General features: G+C 40.0%; 1 protein-coding gene across 1 annotated transcript; it reads right to left on the bottom strand.

Moving 5' to 3' along the window:
- Nucleotides 1–2,011: 2,011 nt before the first annotated feature.
- On the bottom strand, nucleotides 2,012–24,028 carry LOC132869061 (neurexophilin-1). The gene is made up of 3 exons (XM_060902416.1): nucleotides 23,880–24,028; nucleotides 22,330–22,360; nucleotides 2,012–2,806 (listed from the first exon to the last, which is right to left on the bottom strand). The coding sequence occupies exons 1-3, from the start codon at nucleotides 24,026–24,028 to the stop codon at nucleotides 2,012–2,014; spliced, it is 975 nt and encodes a 324-aa protein (XP_060758399.1).
- Between the last annotated feature and the right edge of the window lie 305 nt (nucleotides 24,029–24,333).

The following is a 24,333-nucleotide window of genomic DNA, read 5'->3' as shown; positions in this document are numbered from 1 at the left end:
CTGTGCTTCTGGTATAGGAATGACCTGACAAGGGCTATGATGTAGCTAACTGGATGAGGAAATTGCCACTATTTAAGTATAAACAGTAAAAGACTGTTAAATCTATTGATCATTTGCATCTGAGCAGTGTAGTAAGACTGGTATTATAGTTGAGTGAGTTTGCTTTTTAAGCACTCAAATAGAACATTTGAAAAATGGCTCCATGAGCAGGTCCTAATGAGCCTATCTAGGATGGAAAGGGAGTAGAATGAGATAAATGTAATGGGTACAGGGCTTCATAACTGAGCATAAATAGTCATAACATTCAGGATGCTGCTGCCTTTATAACAGTGCTAATGTGCAGGCCTGAGGGGATACACCACACTGGCTTTCTCTTCAGGCGAGACTTGCTTTTAGTTAAAAACTCATAAAAAGACTGCCATTTACTTCTACTTTTCTTCTTCTCTTTGTTTTTTTTCTTTCACTGAATCGACCAACATGATGCTTTGATGTTCCACACTGTGCTCTTGTTACTGCATTTAGCATCATCATTCAAGCCATGCCTACTGTATTCTTTTTTCCTTTTTTTTTACATGTCCTCTTCACTTGTTGTTCTAACAACCACCTGACCACTTTCTTCTGTTTCATCAACTCCTTGACCATCACACCTGCATTTCATGTCATTACAGATGTTCTTTTACTGTCTCTCATCCTTCTTTTCACCCTTTCATTATTGTTATACTCTTTTGCTTTCTGACTTCCCCACCCACTATCAAAGTTAATCTGTTTATTACAGCATGACCTTAACAGAAATGGTCATTAAATCGTACAGCTATTGAAGGTCAGGTTGACTGCTGATTTGTCTAATGCAGTAATTTGGCCTGTCAGAAGATTTCCTGGGCGACAGGAATATCTGAGTCTATCCAATCCAATTAACAAAGTCTTTAAATAAGTCTTAAATTATGCATAATTATTTCCATAATATTCTGCTTTTTAATCATAGATTACAAGCTGACTATAGCAGAAAAGGACTGCGCAATCTTGCATACAGTGGGTAACTTATCATGCTGAGAGATCAGGAGTCCTGTCAGCAACAAAATGTAATCTTTTCCCCCTCATCTCATATGGCTAGAACAATAGAGCAGATACTGCAATTCATACTCAACATTTCTCTCTCTCTCTCTCTGATTCACTTTTAATTAAAACGTGTCCTAAACCATCTCTCTCTTTTGCCTGTCCTGTCTTTCACTTGTCTTTGACGTGTTTTTACATGCTCAACTGTCTTAATCATGCCTTTCTTTCTCTTTCCTGTTTGAGTTTGAGAACACTTGGAGCTGAGGATACCCAGAGGTCATGTGTGTCTAAGTTGTTGTTGGCTGTTATGGAGAGTTCAACCTGAATTATACGCTGAAAATATAGACTTCTTTTCTCCTCAGGAACCTGAACACCACCCCTAGCATCTGCATAGTAGGCGTATTGAAATCAACATAGTAATTGTTCTTTGTTTTATGAGTTCTCTGACACATATGTCACCTTGCCCTGATGTAGGCCCGATGATGCGTAAAAAAGCACACCGGTGGGGGTTGCCTGTCACCAAAGCCTCATGTTAGTCTGCTCTCTCACCCGCATACCTGCACTAGAGAGCTTGAGTTGCATATGTTGAGCTTTGCAGTCACATTTGTCAGTTTTTTTTTTTAGACAGTTTCTTTTAAAGACATTTATCACAGGAGCAAAATGCCTTACATTCACCTTAGGAATATTACAGATGATCAAACACAATCCATGGAAAAATGCTCTGTTTGCAAAGGGGTCTTTCCCAAACAGGTACGATTCCCTAAAAGGTCCCATATACACCCTGAAGAGAGATTTTAAAATATAAACTTAAAGTATACCCTCACCTCCTACATCAATACTTCCAACCTCATCATTCATTCATGCTCTTTTCTCGTCATCCCTTCCCTTTTGGTTGTACCACTCCTCACTTCTTCTCAAATCCCATCCCTGCCTTTCTGTCCCCTTTGCCCATCCTCTTCTATCCAGAAGGAAGGTAGGGCATCTCGTTGTGGTAGTTGTAGTCTGGACAGACCTTCTGCACTAGCCGGTAGTCTGTGCTGTAGAAGGAGATGTAGATGCAGATGACCTTGAACGGCTTGGAGCAGATCCAGGACACATGGCTCTGGGTCTGCTCCTGGAAGCAGGTCTTGGATGGGTCATAGTTGCACAGTGAGGTGCGCTTGCTGCGGTCCACCTTCTCATAGTCCACACGGCAGTTAAAGATCTTGGAGTCCTTTGGGTACACCACGCTCTGGCGCTCCAAGTCGAATTCCACTGCCTTCACAGGTGGTACCAGGCTGACTGAAATGTTGCCCTGCCCTGTAGAATTGTGCCGGAAATAGACGCTGAATGTCCCATTACCGTGGTCTACAATCTTGCCAGTGATGAGCAGGTTGAGACGCACTGTCTTGATGTTGGAGTAGAAGTCACCCCAGCCAAACATCTTCTTAAACTTGCCTGTTTTGACAATGGGACGGCGCTTGACACGAGAGCTCGCTGAGGCATCGTCATCAGAGTTGGTGTCAGGTTTGAGGAGGTCACTGCCTAGCATTTCCCAAAACTCTTGCTTGGAGAAGGGCACAGGTGAGCGGTAGGGCAGCTCCAGCGCTGAAGCATTGGCTGCTCGACTGCGGCTATGCAGCACCCAGCGGCTGAGGGGGGAGACAGAGCCCTGACCGCCCAGAACACTCAGGGTCTTCGAGGGTTCTGCAAGAGAAGAGGACTTAGGACCAAGCGAAGAGGAGGAGTGGTGGTCTTCCTGTGCCAAAACCAACTACAGAAATAGAGAGGGGGGGGTATTAGGGGAGGGATTTCATGGCATTGGTGGATAGAAATGATTAAAGTGGAAAGAAAAAAATGGTGAGAAAAAGGGGAGAAATGAAGGGGATTAAAAAAATCCATGGTTTGGTTGATATGAAAGAAGAAAAAATAAGACAAAGAGACAGAAATTAGCTTTAAATATACCACAAATACTGCTTCAGCAGCAAAACAGTTAATAAACCCACTCCATTTTAACTTATTTATACATCCTCGAGTGTCCATGTCTCAGTATATTGCATGATATTGCATGTGAAGGCACCAGTACCCTGATATCAGTACCAGAGAGAGAGAGAGAGAGAGAGAGAGAGAGAGAGAGATTTAATCCCTTGTTCATGCAGTATATCAGAGGGGAAGTAATCTGCAAAATGTGCAAATGTGTAATTAATACTTTTAATATTTTAACTAAAAATATCACAGGGGACATTGCACAACGCAAAGCTGGTAGGAGGAAAAAGAAAATAATGAAGGCAATAATATTAGGTTCTGAATTTCTTTCTTTTTATTTCATATGTCTAATTGATTGTGATTATTTTTGATGAATGCTTTTAGTAATTCAATGTGCCTTTTTTAGTTGGTATACAGTTTGTAAAAGCCTGTTTTAGAAACTACTAGGTGCTTCTGTGTTTGAGTGATTATGTAGTATGTCTGTAAAAATGTGTAAGTTAAGATCCTTTTATGAGGCAAATGTGAGGCAGTCAATGCCAAACCATCAGACTAAAAATATAATACATTTATATGATCTGAGATGTAGACTAACAAATCATTGGCGGAAAAGGTGGCAAAAAAAAAAGGTCTATAGGCACAGGTCCATCATATTATAAAGCATAGAATAACAATCCTGAATTATTTTATTAATTTTTCCCTCTAGGGAAATTTCAAAGGTTCTATGTGGAATGCTACAGAGGATCCCTTTCAGAAAAGATTACAAGTAAAAATGCTTACTGGGATTCAAAGGCGGTTCAATTCTTTAAGAAGACTTTGCTGCAATTTAGGGGGTTTGGGATTGGCAAGTTTTTTGGTCTTTTTCCTCTTTCATTTTTATTAGATACAGTACTGTGCAAAAGTCTCAGGCACCCTATTTCTTTTTTTTTGTACAAACTTTGTTATAGATTTTTATTTTGTGACTGCTACATTATTAAGTCAGTACAAAAACATTTTAGATTTCCAAACATTAGCTTTCCAACACACACACACACATTATATATACACTATATATACACACACACAGGGTGTTTCAAAAATGTTGATATTATTTGAGATATAAATATCCCAGAAACTACATAGTCTAGGCAAATGAAACAGAACAGGCTTAATGTTGAGCAATATAAGATTCATTCCTCAAAATTTGAATGAGAAATTCAAAGGTATATTGATTCCATGAATGATTTCACAAATTTTCAACTTGTTCGACTGTGTTCAAGCATACTCTAACACACAAAACGGCTTTTCTTTTCCAGTGAATGGAATTTCTATACCTAAAAAGATAAAAACAAAAAACATGAAAGACAAAATTTTGACCTGTTTCCACACATGCTGCTAAAATTTGAGGTCAATTGAATGAGAATTGTCAAAGTTATTAGATTGTGAAATGATATCAAATTTTTTGAAACACCCTGGGTGTATATCTATCTATCTATCTATCTATCTATCTATCTATCTATCTATCTATCTATCTATCTATCTATCTATCTATCTATCTATCTATCTATCTATCTATCTATCCACACATACAGGGTTAGTCAAAATTATGTTAACACTTAAATGGTTGAAACGATTAAAACATACATCATATGTACAAGATGATTTACAGGACGATCTCAACCTGTTCACCATCATGTTCAACACACAAAACCCAGCAAGCAACAGAACCATTTAAAGCCCGGACACACATGAGAAACATACCTGACTTTGACAGGAGAAAAATAATCCATTAGTGTTAACATAAGTTTGCCTAACCCTGTGTGTGTGTTACTTTTTTTTTGCTCCAAAATTAAGAAGCGAGTATGACAGCCAAAGTCCCCAGAAGAACTGTGACTGGTTCTGTAAGATGCTCAGTAAAACCTACAGCTCATTTCCTTATAAAACTGCACTCACTGTATCTGAGACTACTCTCTCTTTTTTTTTTTAAAGCAAAGGGTCATCTCACACCAAATACTGACTTTGTTTGATTTATTACTGTTTATTGCATGCTATAGTATTTTGTAAATGTATTATATACAATTGTTTAATTTCATTATTTTTGAAGGCATCTTTGCTCTACCGCACATCTCTACATATGTCTAAGACTTTTACACAGTCCTATATAGTATATGCTTACCCTATGCATCCTTAAAATTGTTTTGATATTCATCTCATCTCATTATCTCTAGCTGCTTTATCCTGTTCTACAGGGTTGCAGGCAAGCTGGAACCTATCCCAGCTGACTACGGGCGAAAGGCAGGGTACACCCTGGACAAGTCGCCAGGTCATCACAGGGCTGACACATAGACACAGACAACCATTCACACTCACATTCACACCAACGGTCAATTTAGAGTCACCAGTTAACCTAACCTGCATGTCTTTGGACTGTCGGGGAAACTGGAGCACCCGGAGGAAACCCATGCGGACACGGGGAGAACATGCAAACTCCGCACAGAAAGGCCCTCGCCAGCCATGGGGTTTGAACCTGGGCCTTCTTGCTGTGAGGCAACAGTGCTAACCACTACACCACCGTGCTGCCCTTGTTTTGATATTAACGTTCTTTAAATAAATATAACATAGCATTTTTCATGACTTCTAGGACTTCTTAGAGTTATTTTAAAGGAGCTGACTATCATTTTAAGTAGCCCTCTGCTACTTCTGAAATGAACGGCAGTTCCAAAGAAAGGAGTTTTCCCACTGACTCCAGCCTTTCTGTTGAAATGTCATGTCACGTGAGTCACCTTTTGACAGAACATAAGTACAGCCAAGCAGTGTTATGTCCAAGTTGTTGCATAGCAATATTTCTCAATGGTACTTTAAAAAAAAATATATATATACTGGTCAAAACACATTTAAACATTACAAACTGCACCTTCATATGTCCAGGAATCCTGACAAGAGATACATTAAAGGAGGAGGAGGAATGACAAAGAGTGAGTAAATGAAAAGTTTAGAAGCAGCTGGAACTACGTTTCAGAGAGATATTGAAAGGTGAGGGTGAGAAAGTCATTATCATCCTCTTGGTATATACATGGCTTAGTGAAGTGGCAGACAGGGAGAGGGTGAGTGGGTGTAATGGATAATTATTACATGATAATGATCTGTTTGAACACAAGCACTCATGCACACACTATCCACCTTCAAGAGCACAGCTGAAGAGCTCCTGTCCTTCAGCTCAGATGATGGAGTGTGTGGGTGCTTTTTAAGTTTGTTTGTTTGTGTGTGTGTGTCTGCCTTTTCATGTCACTGTAGTCATGGTGCATCAGTAGTGAGCGGCATTTGTTTGATGTATTGTTCATGTTTTGTCTGTTCCTGTGCGCTGTTTGGGTTGGATGTTAAAGTATTGTCTGTAATATCCTCAGTGTTATTAAACAGATTACACTGACCGGGTCATGTGTTACAATAGATTAATTAGAATGAAAAATTTGTCCCTACAGTTAATTGTGAAAACTAAAAATGCCTAAGGGCTTTAAATGTGTGTGTGTGTGTGTGTGTGTGTGTGTGTGTGTGTGTGTGTGTGTGTGTGTGTGTGTGTAACAGTACATTTTAAAGTGTATTTTTTAATTACCTCGCCCGCTACGGAGTAAGCGGGGTGAGGTATTGTTTTCAGTCAGGTTTCTTTGTTTTTTTGTTAACAATATTACAGGATAGATGGGCATTGGTCTCAAACAGAACCTCCAACATTTTGAGGGTCATCCGATCAAGGTCACCAAAAAGGTCAAAATTGTTTTTGTTGTGTCTACTGCCTCATATACAGGCACTGGCCACTATGTCATCGTGCTGTAAGAATGTAATGGTCATTTTCCACTACCCTTTTTCAGCTCACTTCAGCTCGCTTCAGCTCACTTCAGCCCGACACGGCTCACATTTCGACTACCTCAGAGCAGCATGACTCAGCTCGCTTCAGCCCTGCTCAGCCCCCAAAACTCGCACGGTTTTGGAGTGGGGCTGAAGCAAGCCAAACCGAGCCGAGTGGGGCTAGGGGCGTGAGGAGACACTCCCCTGTGCACTGATTGGTGAGGAGGAGTGTCCTCACATGCCCACACACGCCCCGCGAGCACGCTGGGATCTGTAAACGCCGTAAACCCGGAAGAAGAATAATTACGAATTATGAGAATTTCTGAAGCCTTATGCGCCTCGCCTCATCTATACGCTCTTGCCAGTATCTGTTGGCGTTGTCGGTGACAACAAGACACAGCACCAAGACCAGCAACACTAACGACTCCATGTCCTCCATGTTTATTGTTTACTATCCGGGTCGTGAGACTACCACTTAAAAGATCGCTGATGTCACTGTTTGCACCGCCTAACGACATCACGTGACGTCCACCCACTTTCGCTAACTCCACCCAATGTGTCCACCCACTTCCAGCCAGCACGGTTCAGCGCGGTTGTAGTCGAAATGCAACTCCAACAGCCCCGCTCAGCTCGACTCAGCCCAACTCAGCACGGCACGGCTCAGCCCAACTCAGCCGCATTGGTAGTGGAAAAGCGGCATAAGAGTGTAACAGTTGTGCAATGCGTATACACGTGTTCTGATTAAAATAGCCGGTGAGTGTATACAATTCGGTTCACCATTTGAAATAAATGGGCAAGACAAAAGAAATCGCTTTCAGACATGTTTATGCTTATTACAGAGGGAAAGTGCGTTCCACTGAGCTCTAGCGCCAGGCCTTTTCCAGGAAATAAGAGTTTGGGTCACGGTGACAGCGTGTGTATGTCAGCCTCGGTTCAGAGGTTTCAGTTTCGAAAACTGTAAGAGTAGAATAATATAAAGTACAGACACTTGGTATATTTTACTTCTGTGACACTTGTTAATTTTGATTTTCACTTCTTTATATTTTTCATTTTTTTCAATATCCAAAAATGCAGTTTAGTTTTAGCATGGTTTCAATCCCTTGTGCTAGTTTTTATTTTACAAAAGATAGTTTACATCTTTATATTCATTTTTCCACTTCTTTTTTTAAAGACATTTTCAAGATCCAAAGTTATGACGTGATTTCTTTTCTTTTTTCTGGTCTTTATAGAGGACTGAATGAATAGGCCTACACACAGCACACAGTAAATCTGGTGTCATAAATCGTCTCATTTGCTAATTTGGCAAATTGAATAGCAAGTAAAACTAATGGATTAATTATCCATCCATCTACACCACTTCTCTGTCAGGGTCATGGGCGAGCTGGAACCTATCTCAGCTGACTTCAGGCGAGAGGCAGGGTTCACCCTGGGCAGGTCGCCAATCAATTGCAGGGCTAACACAGAAACAAACAACCATTCACACTCACATTCACACTTTTGAATGGCAATTTTGAGTAGCTAGTTAACCTAATCTACGTCTTTGGACTGTCGGAGGAACCCAGAGCACCCAAAGGAAACCCACACAAGTATGAAGAGAACATGCAAACTCTACACAGAAAGGTTCCAGTCAGCCATGATGTTCAAACCCAGAACCTTCTTGCTGTGAGGCGACAGTGTTAACTACTGCACCACCACCATGCCGCCTGGATACATTATTTGTATATTTAATGTCACTTTGAACTAAATTGTGTGTGTCTCTGTGGTTAAGGTTTTGAGTTGCTGCTCAGAAGGATGTGAGTTTAAATCCGAGCACTGGTGTGAGGAGGAATATTGCAAGAATATTATTTTTCTTTGTAAAAATGGGCTGCGGTACTATAATATGATTGACTGTAAATTCTAGCATGGTATAATAATAATAATAATAATAATAATAATAGCAACAACAACAACAACGTGTTGCCAGGCAAAACAAACCTCGCCCGGTAGCACTTATGATGAATATGAAGGAAGATAGCGTGAAATATATAGGTACCCTATGGGTACATGTGGCTACTGCTTATAAATAAAATTGCTTTCTGATAGCATGTCCATACAGTAAATATAGCATACGGTATATATTTACTCTATGAGGCAGTAACCACAAAAATGAAGCGTAATCCAAAAATGAACAATTTAAAAATCACAGAAGTAAAATATCCCAAGTGTTTGTACTTTATATTATTCTACTCTTACCTCTTACAGTTTTCGAAACTGAAACCTCTGAACCGAGGCTGACACACGCTGTCGCCATGACCGAAACTCTTATTTCTTGGAAATGGCCCGGCGCTAGAGCTCAGTGGAACGCACTTTCCCTCTGTAATAAGCATAAACATGTCTGAAAGCGATTTTAGTCTAGTCCATTTATTTATAATTTATAATTTATATTTATAATAATAAAGGAGGCATGGTGGTGTAGTGGTTAGCACTGTCGCCTCACAGCAAGAAGGTCCAGGTTCAAGCCCCGTGGCCGGCGAGGGCCTTTCTGTGCGGAGTTTGCATATTCTCCCCGTGTCCGCATGGGTTTCCTCCGGGTGCTCCGGTTTCCCCCACAGTCCAAAGACATGCAGGTTAGGTTAACTGGTGACTCTAAATTGACCGTAGGTGTGAATGTGAGTGTGAATGGTTGTCTGTGTCTATGTGTCAGCCCTGTGATGACCTGGCGACTTGTCCAGGGTGTACCCCGCCTTTCGCCCGTAGTCAGCTGGGATAGGCTCCAGCTTGCCTGCGACCCTGTAGAACAGGATAAAGCGGCTACAGATAATGAGAATGAGAATCAACAGAGCGGGGAAGTTTTAATCAATGGGGTTTAAAAGTGGCCGTGGTCAACACCCCTTCCTTTGCATATGTAAATGAACCAAGAAAACATCCAATGACAGCACAGTATATGCAAATGAGGCAGATAGTGATCCAATCAGCATGTTTGTGGGAGGAGTCTTTCCGAGGCAGCGCTCCTGCAGTCTGAGCTCAGAGCTTTTTTTTTTTTTTTTTTACCTTTTTGGTCACTGTGACCTTGACCTTGACCGAATGACCCTCAAAATATTGGAGGTTCTATTTGAGACCAATGCCCATCTACCTGTATCTTGAAAGTTTCATGAAGATTGATCCAGACGTTTTCCCGTAACATCGTTAACAAAAAAACAAAGAAAGAAAAGAAAGAAAGAAAGAAAGAAAGAAAGAAAGAAAGAAAGAAAGAAAGAAAGAAACCAGACCAAAAACAATACCTCGCCCCCTGGGGGACTCCATCCTGGGTGAGATAATAATAATAATAATAATAATAATAATAATAGGCGGCACGGTGGTGTAGTGGTTAGCGCTGTCGCCTCACAGCAAGAAGGTCCGGGTTCGAGCCCCGTGGCCGGCGAGGGCCTTTCTGTGTGGAGTTTGCATGTTCTCCCCGTGTCCGTGTGGGTTTCCTCCGGGTGCTCCGGTTTCCCCCACAGTCCAAAGACATGCAGTTAGGTTAACTGGTGACTCTAAATTGACCATAGGTGTGAGTGTGAATGGTTGTCTGTGTCTACAGTATGTGTCAGCCCTGTGATGACCTGGCGACTTGTCCAGGGTGTACCCCGCCTTTCGCCCGTAGTCAGCTGGGATAGGCTCGAGCTTGCCTGCGACCCTGTAGAAGGATAAAGCGGCTAGAGATAATGAGATGAGATAATAATAATAATAATAATAATAATATACAGTGTCACACTGAATTCAAAATTGTAAAATATAGTCCTTCAGTCATATTGTGTATATGCATTTGATCATGAAAGACTTTACTATTTTATTTATCATTGACAGAAAATAATCCAAAGAGATATTATTTCAATGCCGAATCTGACACTGAATCTGAAACTCTGGTCAGTTTTAACTGGTTCTAATAATCTTTTAAGACAGACATAGATTAATCAAAGATGTTTTAATCACATTTCCATCATATCACTGTTGAGAACTCCTTATAACAACACAAATTAGACAGAGAATCTCTGCACTTTAAAGGCACTAGAGCGCTCCCACACGTCCTAAATCCCAATTTAACGCCAGACCATAATAACTCTGCTCTGTGTGTGCTCATCTTTCAGAATAAGGACTAAAGAAAGAGAAATTGCAGAGAGCACAGGGTTTTTTTTTTTGTAAATCTCAGGCCTTGACTGATGGTCTGCCCAACTGCCTGTGCTTGTGCATACATGTTCTTCCTTCCATGTCTGATATAGCCCTCAGACTATATGACTTTGCATATTCAGTCTGTGCATCGCTGTGTGTTCTGGATGGCTGAGTGTCTGAGTTCCTCTCCATGGCAGAGCAGTCATATCCTCTGCATTTAAGCATCTATCTCTTCCATAATGCATGGCACAGTGTCTCAGCCTGATCCCCGAGCCCACTCTTGCACTCCACACCTTTCTTATTCAGGCTTATTCCAGCTTAATCAGGCTTACTCATGCCTTCCCTGCCTCATTCCACCTTTTTGTTTCTATCTCTGCTGTTGATAAGACAGACTCCAGTCCATTTTGCTCATCCAGGATTAGCGTACAGCACTCACTGTAATTCCGGCTTACAGACTCTTTTTCTGCCGGTTACTCATTCTGTTTATCCACTTCGGACTCCTTTGTAGTTTGTGTTTCAGCTCAAAAAAAGGGAAAAAATGGGATATCTGTACAGCAAAACTGTCGGATTAATAGCTGGCCTTGGCATGTGCATAATACCTAAAGCCCTTATTGCTTGAATAATTATTTAATATTAGATGGATTTCAAATCCACTAATCTTCAGTTTCATAAAGCAGCTCTTGAAGTGGTGGCATATTGGTTAATTAGAGTTATGAATTTAAAATTGAATTACTCTGCGCAGTTCCTTTGCTCAGTAAATCAATCTCCGAGCAGAAGGACCCAAGTTGTGGTTTTGTGACTTGGGTTTAATCGAGCCATGTGAAAGCTAATGCAGTCCCTTTCTTGTTTGTGTTGACAGCTGGGCCGAGTGGGTTGTCGCGTCTAAAAGAGTATAGTATTGATTTCAGTGCCCTTGTTTTACCCTGCTGCAGTGTGCTGTGGCTTTGGGTATTAGAGAGCTGTTTTTTATGCTTGTACTTCTTAGCAAAGTCATGTAAGATTTATAGATTTAATTACACATGGGTTAACCACCAAGTTAATTGTCATAATAATTAACTAACATTACTCTAACCCTAAATCTTCCACCATGCACAAGTACATTTATCCATTTAAAACTTAAATAGGTTTTAAATTTCTATTCATGCTTTATTTTTATATTAATCAACCACTATCAAAGCTGTTATAGTTATGATTATAATGTTATATATATTTTCTATCCACATTCATTGAAAATGAGCAATCATGCGCCCTAATTGGCTACTCTACTACTAGGATATCAGCTCATATACCACGAGTAGAGAAAAACAAAATGGCGGAGCGTGTTGCTGAACCAACCAAGGATGAAATAAAAACTCTACTCGAAAACAAAAACCCCCAAAATACAAAAAAGCAACAAAATATGGAATGAAAGTATTTGATGGTAAGAACGTTTTTTTTTTTTTTCAAGTCAAGAATTATTATTATAGCATTTTTCATGAATTGCTACTGTCATTTTGCCGGTTTGTTTACATTCTAAGCAGAAATGATTTGGTCAGACATTTTGTATGAAGTTTTTATTTATCAAAATCTAGTGAATATGGATAGAATAAAACAGTTATTCCACTCAATCTCGTCATACATGGGTTATAGCCAACTCAACACTATGCGCCTTGTCGGCTATCAGCTCATATATGACTCAATTTTGCGGAATAACTGTTAAATATAAGGTATAGTTATAGATATAATTATACTGCCAAAAAAGAAAAATGGGTCAGTATCATGTTATAATGTGAAAAGTTTATTGTGATGAGACGTTTTTCCACATTTTAACAGTATATTTCCATGTTATTAGAACATACAAATGTATCATGTTACAACAAGAAACTTTTATTGTTAAGTTATAGTAGCTTTTCTTGTTATAACAATATACCATTTATCTTCTTCAGGCATGAAATGAATCTCACCCATTCTCAACCCAAGCATGAAGTAGAACTTAATCAAATTGTGTAAATGGGCCATATTCCTTCGTTTATCTGTTCTCCAAACACTGCTTCCTCATTCAAAAATGAATTTCACCTTAACAATGTAAATTATCTTCTGACAACATGAAATGTTTCATGTTATAAGAAGATAAGTTATCACATTTTAGTATAAATACGGAGGTGATTATAGCAAATTGTGTCTGCTGATTGGTTGAGAAATTTGGACCATTTCTCGATATTCACCTTGAGAGACTCAGCAAAATGGTGGCCAATCTCTTTGTCACCATAAGTGAGGAAAATAAGAAATTATGAAAGAAAATGCTATTCCTAAAAGTACTAAAGATGCTATGAAGTTTTGCCTAAAACTATTTAAAGGTAAGATGGAATTGTGATTTATTTTATTTATCCATCCATTATCTGTAGCCTCTTATCCTGTGCAGGGTCGCAGGCAAGCTGGAGCCTATCCCAGCTGACTACGGGCGATAGGCGGGGTACACCCTGGACAAGTCACCAGATCATCGCAGGGCTGACACAGAGACAAACAACCATTCACACTCACATTCACACCTACGGTCAATTTAGAGCCACCAATTAACCTAACCTGTATGTCTTTGGACTGTAGGGGAAACCGGAGCACCCGGAGGAAACCCACGCAGACACGGGGAGAACATGCAAACTCCACACAGAAAGGCCCCCATCAGCCACTGGGCTCGAACCCAGAACCTTCTTGCTGTGAGGTGACCGTGCAAGCCACTATACCACTGTGCTGCCCTTTATTTTATTTATTTCAGAACAAAGTACTTTATGTGACTCAGTATAGATAAGTGACACAAGTCTGTGCCATGCCATTATTACATTTGCATGACACTTTTGAAGATTGAAATTTATGATTTTATTTTTTTTTCAAATAATCACCAGTGTATTTATACTAAAACAATCCTCCACCTCAGGCTCAGTGAATATCGGTGAATAGAACCCTTGACTTTGTCTCGGTTATTATTCACTGATATTCACCTCGCCTTCAGTGAATATTTGATAAATAATGTGAAATGTTTCAAGTTATAACAATAATTTATCATCACATCATTCCAAGATAAATTGTCCTGCATATTGTGATAATAAGAAAAGTTGCTTGTTATAACAGTTTTCATTTTATTGTGTGTTAAAATGACATGAAAACATCTTGTTCTGACGTGAACATATCTTGCTAAAACATGAAAAACATCTGGTTATTACACTAAACTTTTCACATTATAACATGATCCTGATCCATTTTTCTTTTTCTGGCGTAGCAGCAATACACTGCCGGAGAATATATGTCGTAGCTGTAAGCTTAAAGCATGTAGAATTAATTTGAAGATGAATGCGATGGCAATTCAATAATAAATTACAATAAAAAATAGGAAAATGCTGTTACAAATTACCACACATTAAAAAAAAACCTTTTTATATTAATTAAATAAATGTTCACTATGATTTAGAGACTCTTCTCTCAGTAGGCACATTGACTGGAAGTCCCGTTTACATTACCATTAACAATGACATTACAATACATGGTGATTAAATTGTTTTGTATGAAAACTGTTTTATATAAAACTGAATTTCACCACATCAGCCTGAAATTAATTAAAAGTATTTGTGTGTAATTTTTAGTGAACTAATATTACTCTACAGTAATGCATAAGAAATGATATTACATTACAGGCATTTAGCAGAAGCTCTTATCCAGAGTGATGTACAACATACCCAGAGCAGCTGGAGGTTAGGTGCCTTGCTCAAGGGCACTTCAGCCATTGCTGCTGGTCTATGGAATCAAACCAGCAACCTTTTGGTCCCAAAGCAGCTTCTCAAACCATTAGGCCATGACTTCCCCCATGTTCAGATGGGTTTCTCTGAACTTTTGATGAAGTTTAGAGAAACGTTTAATCTTAAAACTGATCTGGGATTGTTTTTTTTTCTTGTTTGTGTCCTGTCCATGTCTGCTGCTCCAGATGTTCCAGATTAGAATTCCCATGATCAGCAGACTGTCACACTGTCACATGATCACGAGTGAAACCTCATATATAACTTAAGAAGTTCATATATATATATATATATATATATATATATATATATATATATATATATATATATATATATATATATAAACACACACCTGCAGATTTATTATCTCTCCACCTTTATGATACTAGATAATCACAATATGCCTCACAATGATCATGAATTATTATTAAAAATCCTTCCTAAATGACACCTGCTCCTTTTCAGAATGTAAGTGAAGACATTATGACCAGAACACTACCCATCAAGCTAACAGACAAATAATGGTTCTATTCTTGAATAAAAAAAAAAAATGATAATAGGGTGGCATGGTGGTGTAGTGGTTAGCACTGTCACTTCACAGCAAGAAGGTTCTGGGTTCGAGCCCAGTGGCTGATGGGGGCCTTTCTGTGTGGAGTTTGCATGTTCTCCCCGTGTCTGCGTGGGTTTCCTCCGGGTGCTCTGGTTACCCCTACAGTCCAAAGACATGCAGGTTAGGCTAATTGGTGGCTCTAAATTGACCGTAGGTGTGAATGTGAGTGTGAATGGTTGTTTGTCTCTATGTGGCAGCCCTGCGATGATCTGGCAACTTGTCCAGGGTGTACCCCGCCTTTTGCTCATAGTCAGCTGGGATAGGCTCCAGCTTGCCCGCAACTCTGCACAGGATAAGTGGTTATGGATAATGGATGGATGAATAATAATAGTTCATACATAATTCACTTATTAACTCAAGAGCATATTTGAACTATTTCTATCCTTTTTTGAACCTGGCTGCATTTCCGCTTTTAGTGATATCCAAATAAAACTACAAAATCACTTCCATTCATTCTTTCACAGTCAACATTGCTACAAAGCAGCATTAAAGAAATCTAGGTATAGGTCTACTACTCTAATGAGGTGACCATAGTGAGGAAAATCTCCCTGTAATAGGATAAGGAAGATACATTGAGAGGAACCAGACTCAAAAAAGGAGTCCAACCTCAGTAATATGTTTTTGGAGGAAAATATTTGAATTTTCTTTTAACAAACTGTATACATCATCACATTAGTGCTGTTCCATTGTGAAAGCTGGCAAACATGTCCAGTCTGTAAGCTGCCAGGCAATGACTCGTACACTAAAAAGCTTTCACTAGTTCCGAGTGGCACATGGCCTGTCCCATGGGCTCTTTCTACAGTTTGACTCTGTGAATGCACTAATAGACTGCCTCCATTGTACAAGTGTGAGCCAGGCTTAATGTGTCTAGGGGATATGTGGCACACTCCACCTTCCCCCGCTCAACCAAAACAGCCTGCACTAGAAAAGCCTGCCAGCGTATCTGATCTTTCTGATATCCCCCATGTGAGATCTCTGCTGGTCCTGGATTAATAATGAATAAAAATAAGCGGTAAGGTAGACGCATTGATTTTAATCTATTCAGGCCTCTCCTTCATTCCTCTCATTTATTTTCTAACTCTTTTCAAAGAGGCGAGGTTGGTGTAGAGTCAAAGTTGAGGTGATGGGCTGATGAGAACAAACTGCAGTATTCCCCTCTGCACCTGCCCTGCCACTCTTGCTCTAGCCATCTCCATCCATCCATCCATCCATCCCTCCCTCTCTCTCTCTCTCTCTCTCTCTCTCTCTCTCTCTCCTTAGGCTGTTGCATCCCTTCCGCATTCTCTAACTTCTCAAGCTAACACTTAAAGGACTGAAACAACACCCACACAAAAATTTTGTTAAAAAACATCATCTTTACCAGCACTGGGTAAAAGATCGAGATGACACATGATGTGATTTGACACTTCTAGTACACTAGGAGTCAGTCTCAGCAGGGGAGCAAGAGTAGCATTAGACATAAACAGCCTATTATGAAACCTAAAGAGCTTAGAGAGCCCACTGATGTTGTTTGCAGTGAAGGCAAACTGCAGTTAGTATATTGTCGTAGAGAGGTATAATTATGTGCATTAGCCAGTGTGAAATATTGGATATTCACTATAGTTCGCAATCTGAAACTGAAGAAATTCCCAAACTTGGATACCATATACACTATTTCCTTACTCTTAATTTACTTTCGAGTGCCTGCCAGATGCATAAATGTAATTTCGTGATCAAGAAGGTTTGCAGGTTTAAATATGGATTTTAAGTAAATTCTTCTCTCATAAATGTCAAACAAGGCCTGTATTTATAGTATGGAGTAGATCTATTATAACTGTTAACTTCTGACTGATAAATAATTGTCATGCAACTTTAATTCATGATTTAATTACATTTGGCTCAAACCCAGGACCTTCTTGCTGTGAGGCAACAGTGCTAACCACTTATACCACCATGCTGCCCCTTTTTTCCTATCTAAAAAAAAAATTAAAAAGGTGGGGGGCATGGTGGTGTAAGTGGTCAGCGCTGTCGTCTCACAGCAAGAAGGTTCTGGGTTTGAGCCCAGTGACTGACAGGGGCCTTTCTTTGTGGAGTTTGCATGTTCTCTCCATGTCTGCATGGGTTTCCTCTGGGTGCTCCGGTTTCCCACACAGTTCAAAGACATACGGTTAGGTTAACATGGAGCGGCCTTGGGCTGAAGTGCCCAAGAGTGGCGGTGCACACATATGCAGTGGCTTTGCTCTCCTATCTCATCTAATCATCTCTAGCCACTTTATCCTGTTCTACAGGGTCACAGGCAAGCTGGAGCCTATCCCAGCTGACCATGGGCGAAAGGTGGGGTTTACTCTGGACAAGTCGCCAGGTCATCACAGGTGATCACATAGGTGGGGTTTACATTAGACCATATCAGCGGATCATCAGATTAACGTTTTTAAAACGATTAATGTGCACACAGCAACACCAATACACGATTCGCGTGCACACAGCAACACGGATACGCTCGGCTCCGCAGGCATCCTGCGCTCCAAATCACTCCGCCCTGAACAGCGAGTGCCCTCTGGAGGGTGCGCACTCCGGCCCTGCGCAGCTCACAGAGCGCGCGAGTGAAGTGCACGAGCCACGATTCGGGACTGAGCCGCTGTGTGTGTGATCCCAGCGCATATCACTTACCACTTGCAAGTGGAAGGATGGCAAACCTAAAGACAATCATAACTACACAATGGGCAGTATTTGCATCAGTATTTGCAGTATTTTCATACTTTTATACTCTTTAATGAAAGGTGATACAAGGCGGAAGTCCGCGCTGTTTTTCAGCAGTCGCGTCACATGACCAACGCCAGCGAATCAGGAAGGTGGATGTCACAGTGACGTTGTCCAATGACGACGCCAGCTAGAGCTCAGCACAGCGTATCTGCGTATTCTCAATGTTTACACAGCATCGGACCAGACACGATCTAGATTGAATACGTGGACCCTGGCGGATTCCAGTTTCCCGGCGTTTCCAGGCGGTTTAATGTAAACGGACAGTGCATCCGCTAAGAAAACGAGACAGATACGGTCTAATGTAAACTATAGACACAGACAACCATTCACACTCACATTCACACCTACGGTCAATTTAGAGTCACCAGTTAACCTAACCTGCATGTCTTTGGACTGTGGGGGAAACCGGAGCACCCAGAGGAAACCCACACGGACACGGGGAGAACATGCAAACTCCGCACAGAAAGGGCCTCATCGGCCACGGGGCTCAAACCTGGACCTTCTTGCTGTGAGGCGACAGCGCTAACCACTATACCACCGTGCCACCCTGCTCTCCTATGATAAACTAAATTCTGTTGTACATTTGTGCAGTGACAATAAAGGCATTCTATTCTAATTGTCTTTTTCTTGACTTAATGCAACTAAGTCAGGTTTTCACAAATTTGAATCCCGACAATGGGATCCAGTCATCCATGGTCTGAAGTCAAAATAGCAAAACTGGCCATGTTTGAGGGTGGGAGGGATGGCATTACTCTGTCCCTTGTCAATCACAACGACACTAGCCAATCATAGACAACTGTGAGCTCATGTATGCAGAAGAGAGTAGAGACCGCTTTAGTGTATTATGCTGTCCTGTGACACAGCATGAACAGTGTCTCGGAGGAAGGATGTGTTTGTCCCACCATCCCTTGTTAGAAGTTGTTATGTGATAGGGAAGAATTAACTAGTAGGTGGAAATTGGCAAGACCAGACTGAGGAGAAAAATGGGGATCAGTGCAGAATATATAAGTAAATACATAAATATGTCTTTGCCTTTAAGACTGTAAATAAAAATTAAAGGGAAGACAAAAGCTGTTCAAATGATTAATGTGCCGTACTGTTCTAATATCTTATCTTCTCCTAAAACATCAAATGTATTTGCAGCTATGGCTTTTACAATTTAACTAAATATTACTAAGATAACACAGAGCTACAAAGCATTTGCCTGAGAAAAAGAATCGAAATATGATGAAATAGGATCGTGCAGTGATTTGATTAAAGCAAAAAACTGATTTAGACTGAACACTGTGTTTACAAGCTACAAATAGTTCTGTACCACAAACCTCACCTCACCCACGAGAGGAAACTTACAACCAGCTTGGACGCAAAAACCAAATAAAACTAACACTGACAGTGAACAGAAATTGCCCAAAACACCCCAGAATGGACTGGATGCAAATTCAGAGCTAAAAAAAAAAAATCTTATGCTGCCTTCTTAACTTGTGTATTTAAATGTTTTATTCATACCACTGAAAGGTCCTGTAGTCTCTCTCTCTCACACACACACACACACACACACACACACACACACACACACACACACACACACATTTCAATTACATTATAACAATATGATACATTATACATTATGTCTGCTATAATGCAATAAAGTATTAGATTAGATCAGAAAATATATTTGTTCATTTTTAACAAACAATGTTGAGGGGCTGTAATCAATAGAATCACTGATGCCATTAATCAACACATCTGCCACCATGGCAGCATATGGAGAGAAATGCATTAGCGAGCTTCTGCTTGGTGTTCAAATCCATAACACACTGCAGGAGTGGGGAGAGAAAACGCTGTCCACAAAATGGGAGCCAAAAACATTTGTAGTGTTAAAATTTCTTTGACGTTGTCATGCTGGAGATGTGAATCGCAAAACTCTAGCAAAATTCTGGAGTCAAATTCAACTCACCGTTCAGTTTCCATAAAAAGTAGCCACTGCTCTGCAAATATCTCTTTTTTTTTAAAGACAAGTTTTCATATGTATATATTGAGCCACATATAAATAACCCATTTATAGCATTAAAGGTAGACTGCCTTTCAGATTTTTCAAGTGTAGATCATAAAAAGAATTTTCCATGACATCCAATTATTTTTGTTTCGTGGACCAAAAGCTACTGAATTCGAATCACAGACTTCCAATTTTATTAGTTTTTTAAAAAATAGAACAATTAATGAATTTTTCCGCTATTTTTTTCCTGCTTCACCATAACCCAATTCAAGATACTACGTCATGCATCACGTAGTGGGCTTATCCCATTCGCGCAAGGCATTGTGGGATATAAATTTGAAACAGGAGAGAAAAATGGAGGACGTGAGTGTATGAATTAAACGTGAAAGACTGACTACAGTAATGGAAAGGGAGAAGAAAAGATGTTATGTTGTGAAGGAAAGCAAACGCAGGACCAAACTGATAAATATCGGCAGTCAGCGAGCACCTCGGTGTGATCAGCTGTTCTTTTAATGACAGAATGATGTAACCATCAGTGGTTGCATCAAAGGTCAAAGGTAAACCTGTAGATGGCAGTAATGCAACACTGTGGATGCCAGCTGCCGCAAAACCTAAAAGAAGAAGAAGATGAAGCAGAAGAAGGTAAACCTGTGCATGTGCACATGGACTTCCTCTGTCTGCTTGACTGTGTGAAGTGAATGATTTCATGCACATTATTTGCTCGGGAATCCCCTCAAATTAAATAACTTCCCAGCCACAGAATGGTCTGTTTTTTTAAGATATTGCAGAAATAAACATATATCACAATGACCAAATTTCAGAGGGAACTAAATTTCACAGATTATATGAAATCCAAAGGCCGTCTAGCTTTAAGACTAGACAAACATTCGGACAAAATATTTTTTGCATACATAGTGTCAAATTTTAACCTTTTCTTTTAAATGTAGTTCTTTAAATGACAGATTTCTTAAACTGAAACATTTCTTCTTATCAATTAGAAGTAAAATTCGAGCCTTAAAAGCCTCATCCCCAACAGTGTTAAGGGAAAAAATGGCATCTAAAGATTAAATTCCAGTTCCACTGACAGAATGCACTGATTGTTTAAAAGCAAGTGCTTATTATTTATTGATTTCATTTAACAAGAATAAATAAAATTAACAGCATAATTAATATGAACGCTAAGCAGATGAACTATGCTCATTTTTATACCCAACTTTATACATAAACTAGTGCTGTTTAATAGCTGTGTCTGTTAGCTGGCTCCTTATTTCAATCTTTTCAGAAAGCCTAGCAGTAAAAAAGTCAATAAAACATTGTTTTATATATAGTTTATAGATGCATATTTTAACAAATTAGATGCATCAAAGGGGTGGTATGGTAAGATTCTGAGTTTGAACATCGTGGCTGACTGGAACCTTTCTGTGTGGAGTTTAACCCTGTGTGGATTTCCTCTGGGTACTCCAGTTTCTTCCCACAGTCCAAAGACATGTGGATTAGGTCAGCTGGTGACTCTAAATTGCCTGTGAGTGTGAAATTTTGTTTGTCTCTGTGTTAGCGACCTTCCCAAGGTGTACCCGGTCAGTTTGGATTGGCTCCAGCTTCCCCCATGATCTTGATGGATAAGCAGCATAGATAATGGATGGCTGGATGGATAAACATGCCAAAGTATGTTATAGGCAGAAAACCCCAATTCTAGTCAAAACCTGATTTTTTTGGGTCATTTTTGGCTTTTTGCCAGAATTCAGCCACAGTGATGCATGATGGGTTTTCCGTTTTCCCATTGCCTTGTCTCTCAAAATCAAAGGTCGAGGGGTTGTAGACAACATAACACAGTTTAATCTAAAGAATGAAATGGATCACAAACAAGGAAGTAGATCTATAAACTGAGAGCTTTATTTTATGCATCAAAATAAAAGTTCAAAGAAAAGATGCCTAAACACCACCCCAAAACTAGAGAACCGAAAGTGAAGAAAACCTGCCAAACAAATAAACACTCTCCCAAACGGGAGCAATGCCGACCCCGGAACATACTGTAAACGCTCTACACGCACGCACTACATAGTCAGAATAACACACAGCAAAAATACTGCCAACACACCGTACACGGTCAACGACACACAAGATCTCCAACACAACACACCACACAGATAAACTGTAAGCGCTTGTCTGGATCACTGGCCTCGTTATTAGGTTTGGGCCGGCCTTTTAACCTCTGCAGTCTTGAGAACAAATTAAAAACTGGTGTGTTCAATCACCTGCTTCTGCAGTAACAAAGGAGGGCGGTACCTGGGCAGAAACACAAGTAAAGAAACACGCGTACACCACAGCTGTAACACCTTAGATCAGTGCTTCCTAAACCTGGTCCTTCAGTACACTTGACCTTCCTATTTTAGTGTTCTTCCTGCTTTAATCCACTCATGCTGGCTGTTAAATGGCCGATTTGTTGGATACTGAATCAGATGTATAACAGCAGGATGAAAAAATGCAGGCTGTACTCCATGAACATGGCCTTGGCTCACACACTGCATTATTTTTAAAGACCACCAGAAAAAACAAACAAACTTTGGGCATGTCAACCGACCCAGACCAAATATTTAATTTGACAAAAAGGTAGATATTTTGAGACTAGATGCTTTGAATTCGACCATGTCATATGCTCTGCTGAAAAGCTCTAAACTCTAACCTCACATTATTAATGTGACTCAAGAATTTTTGGTACCGCTTTATCCTGGGAACGCAGACTGTGGCAGGAGCACACACTGGATGAGACACCACACTGTAAGAAATAGGGGTACAGTAGGAGTCCATTTCTGTCCCCCAAGGTACAATCTACAGTGGTGCTTGAAAGTTTGTGAACTCTTTAGAACTTTCTATATTTCTCACACCTGATTGTCATCCCATTGATTGAAAACACCTGACTCTAATTTCACCTTCAAATGAACTGCTAATCCTAGAGGTTCACATACTTTTGCCACTCACGGATATGTAATATTGGATCATTTTCCTCAATAAATAAATGACCAAGTATAATATTTTTGTCTCATTTGTTTAACTGGCTTCTCTTTATCTACTTTTAGGACTTGTGTGAAAATCTGATGGTCATATTTATGTAGAAATATAGAAAATTCTAAAGGGTTCACAAACTTTCAAGCACCACTGTACACTAATGTTCCCCCTAGGACTTCAAGGTAACTATGCGTACCTTTTTTGGGTAAAAAAAAAATATACATATATGTTCCCAATCAGTATATAAATGGCACAAATAAGTACCTTAGAGGGTACTGCCTCAGTGTCAAGCCATTGTACCCCTAAAGGTACAATGATGTACTTTGTTTTCTGAGAGTGCACAATAAAATAAAAGTAAAGAAACTATTCCCATTAATGGTAGCATCACAATTCCATTCAGATTTGCGTCTATTTAAGAGCTGTTTATCCCTTCTAAATCTTCATTTAATATTCCCAAATGGCAGGCTTTACCGTAAAAGAAACTTTCCTTGCATGTCGCATGAGCAAGAATTAATCACAAAAATCAACCTTCTGACATTTGCCTGTTGCCTCGAGCCAAACTTATCAAAGCTACCAGGGCAAGTTAAATGTGTATGCCCACTTCCAGTTACATCACCTTAATGACAGTAATAAGCTTAATGTCTTTACTGAACCCAAAACTCTCTTGCTCTTTTTTATTCCGTCGTAGTAAATCATCTCTTCAATAGATTCGGCTGTTAGCTCTTAAGGTCATGTTTAGCTTGTGGTCATCATCATCATCATCATCATCATCATCATCACCGTATCTCAGAAAGGATACTGTGCATTGTGGAACGATCCCGGTGGGTGAGATAATGTGATCTCCAGCTCGGCTGGCTGAGCCGCACACTCTGTGGAGATTAGGGCAGAATGTAGCCCGCGGCTGAGGAACACCATGTGGGACTGAGTGTATTGCAGCTGTCTAGACATTGCAGCACTTGTAATCCTTAACTCCATCTGTGAGATGGCAGCATTCGATGGAGGAAGCCAACTGAGCAGCGGAGTGGAAGGGTGAAGTGCCCGGGGTGGTTGCGCCGTTGTACTACCATTTAGGCTTTTATAGGGATGACAATAATTCTGGCATTGTATTGTTGTTTAGCTATAATGCACAGCACAATATGCACATACATTACAATTTCAAATGAAAAAAAAAAATTTTGTGCTTATACGTTTCTGCATTATCTGTTTTAACCTTGCAGATAAGAAGTTAAAAAAGCAGCTAAACACATCTGAGG

Source organism: Neoarius graeffei, chromosome 20, assembly GCF_027579695.1.
Source record: "Neoarius graeffei isolate fNeoGra1 chromosome 20, fNeoGra1.pri, whole genome shotgun sequence".
NCBI classification, from domain to species: Eukaryota; Metazoa; Chordata; class Actinopteri; order Siluriformes; family Ariidae; genus Neoarius; species Neoarius graeffei.
This window is presented reverse-complemented; position numbering and strand designations above follow the sequence as displayed.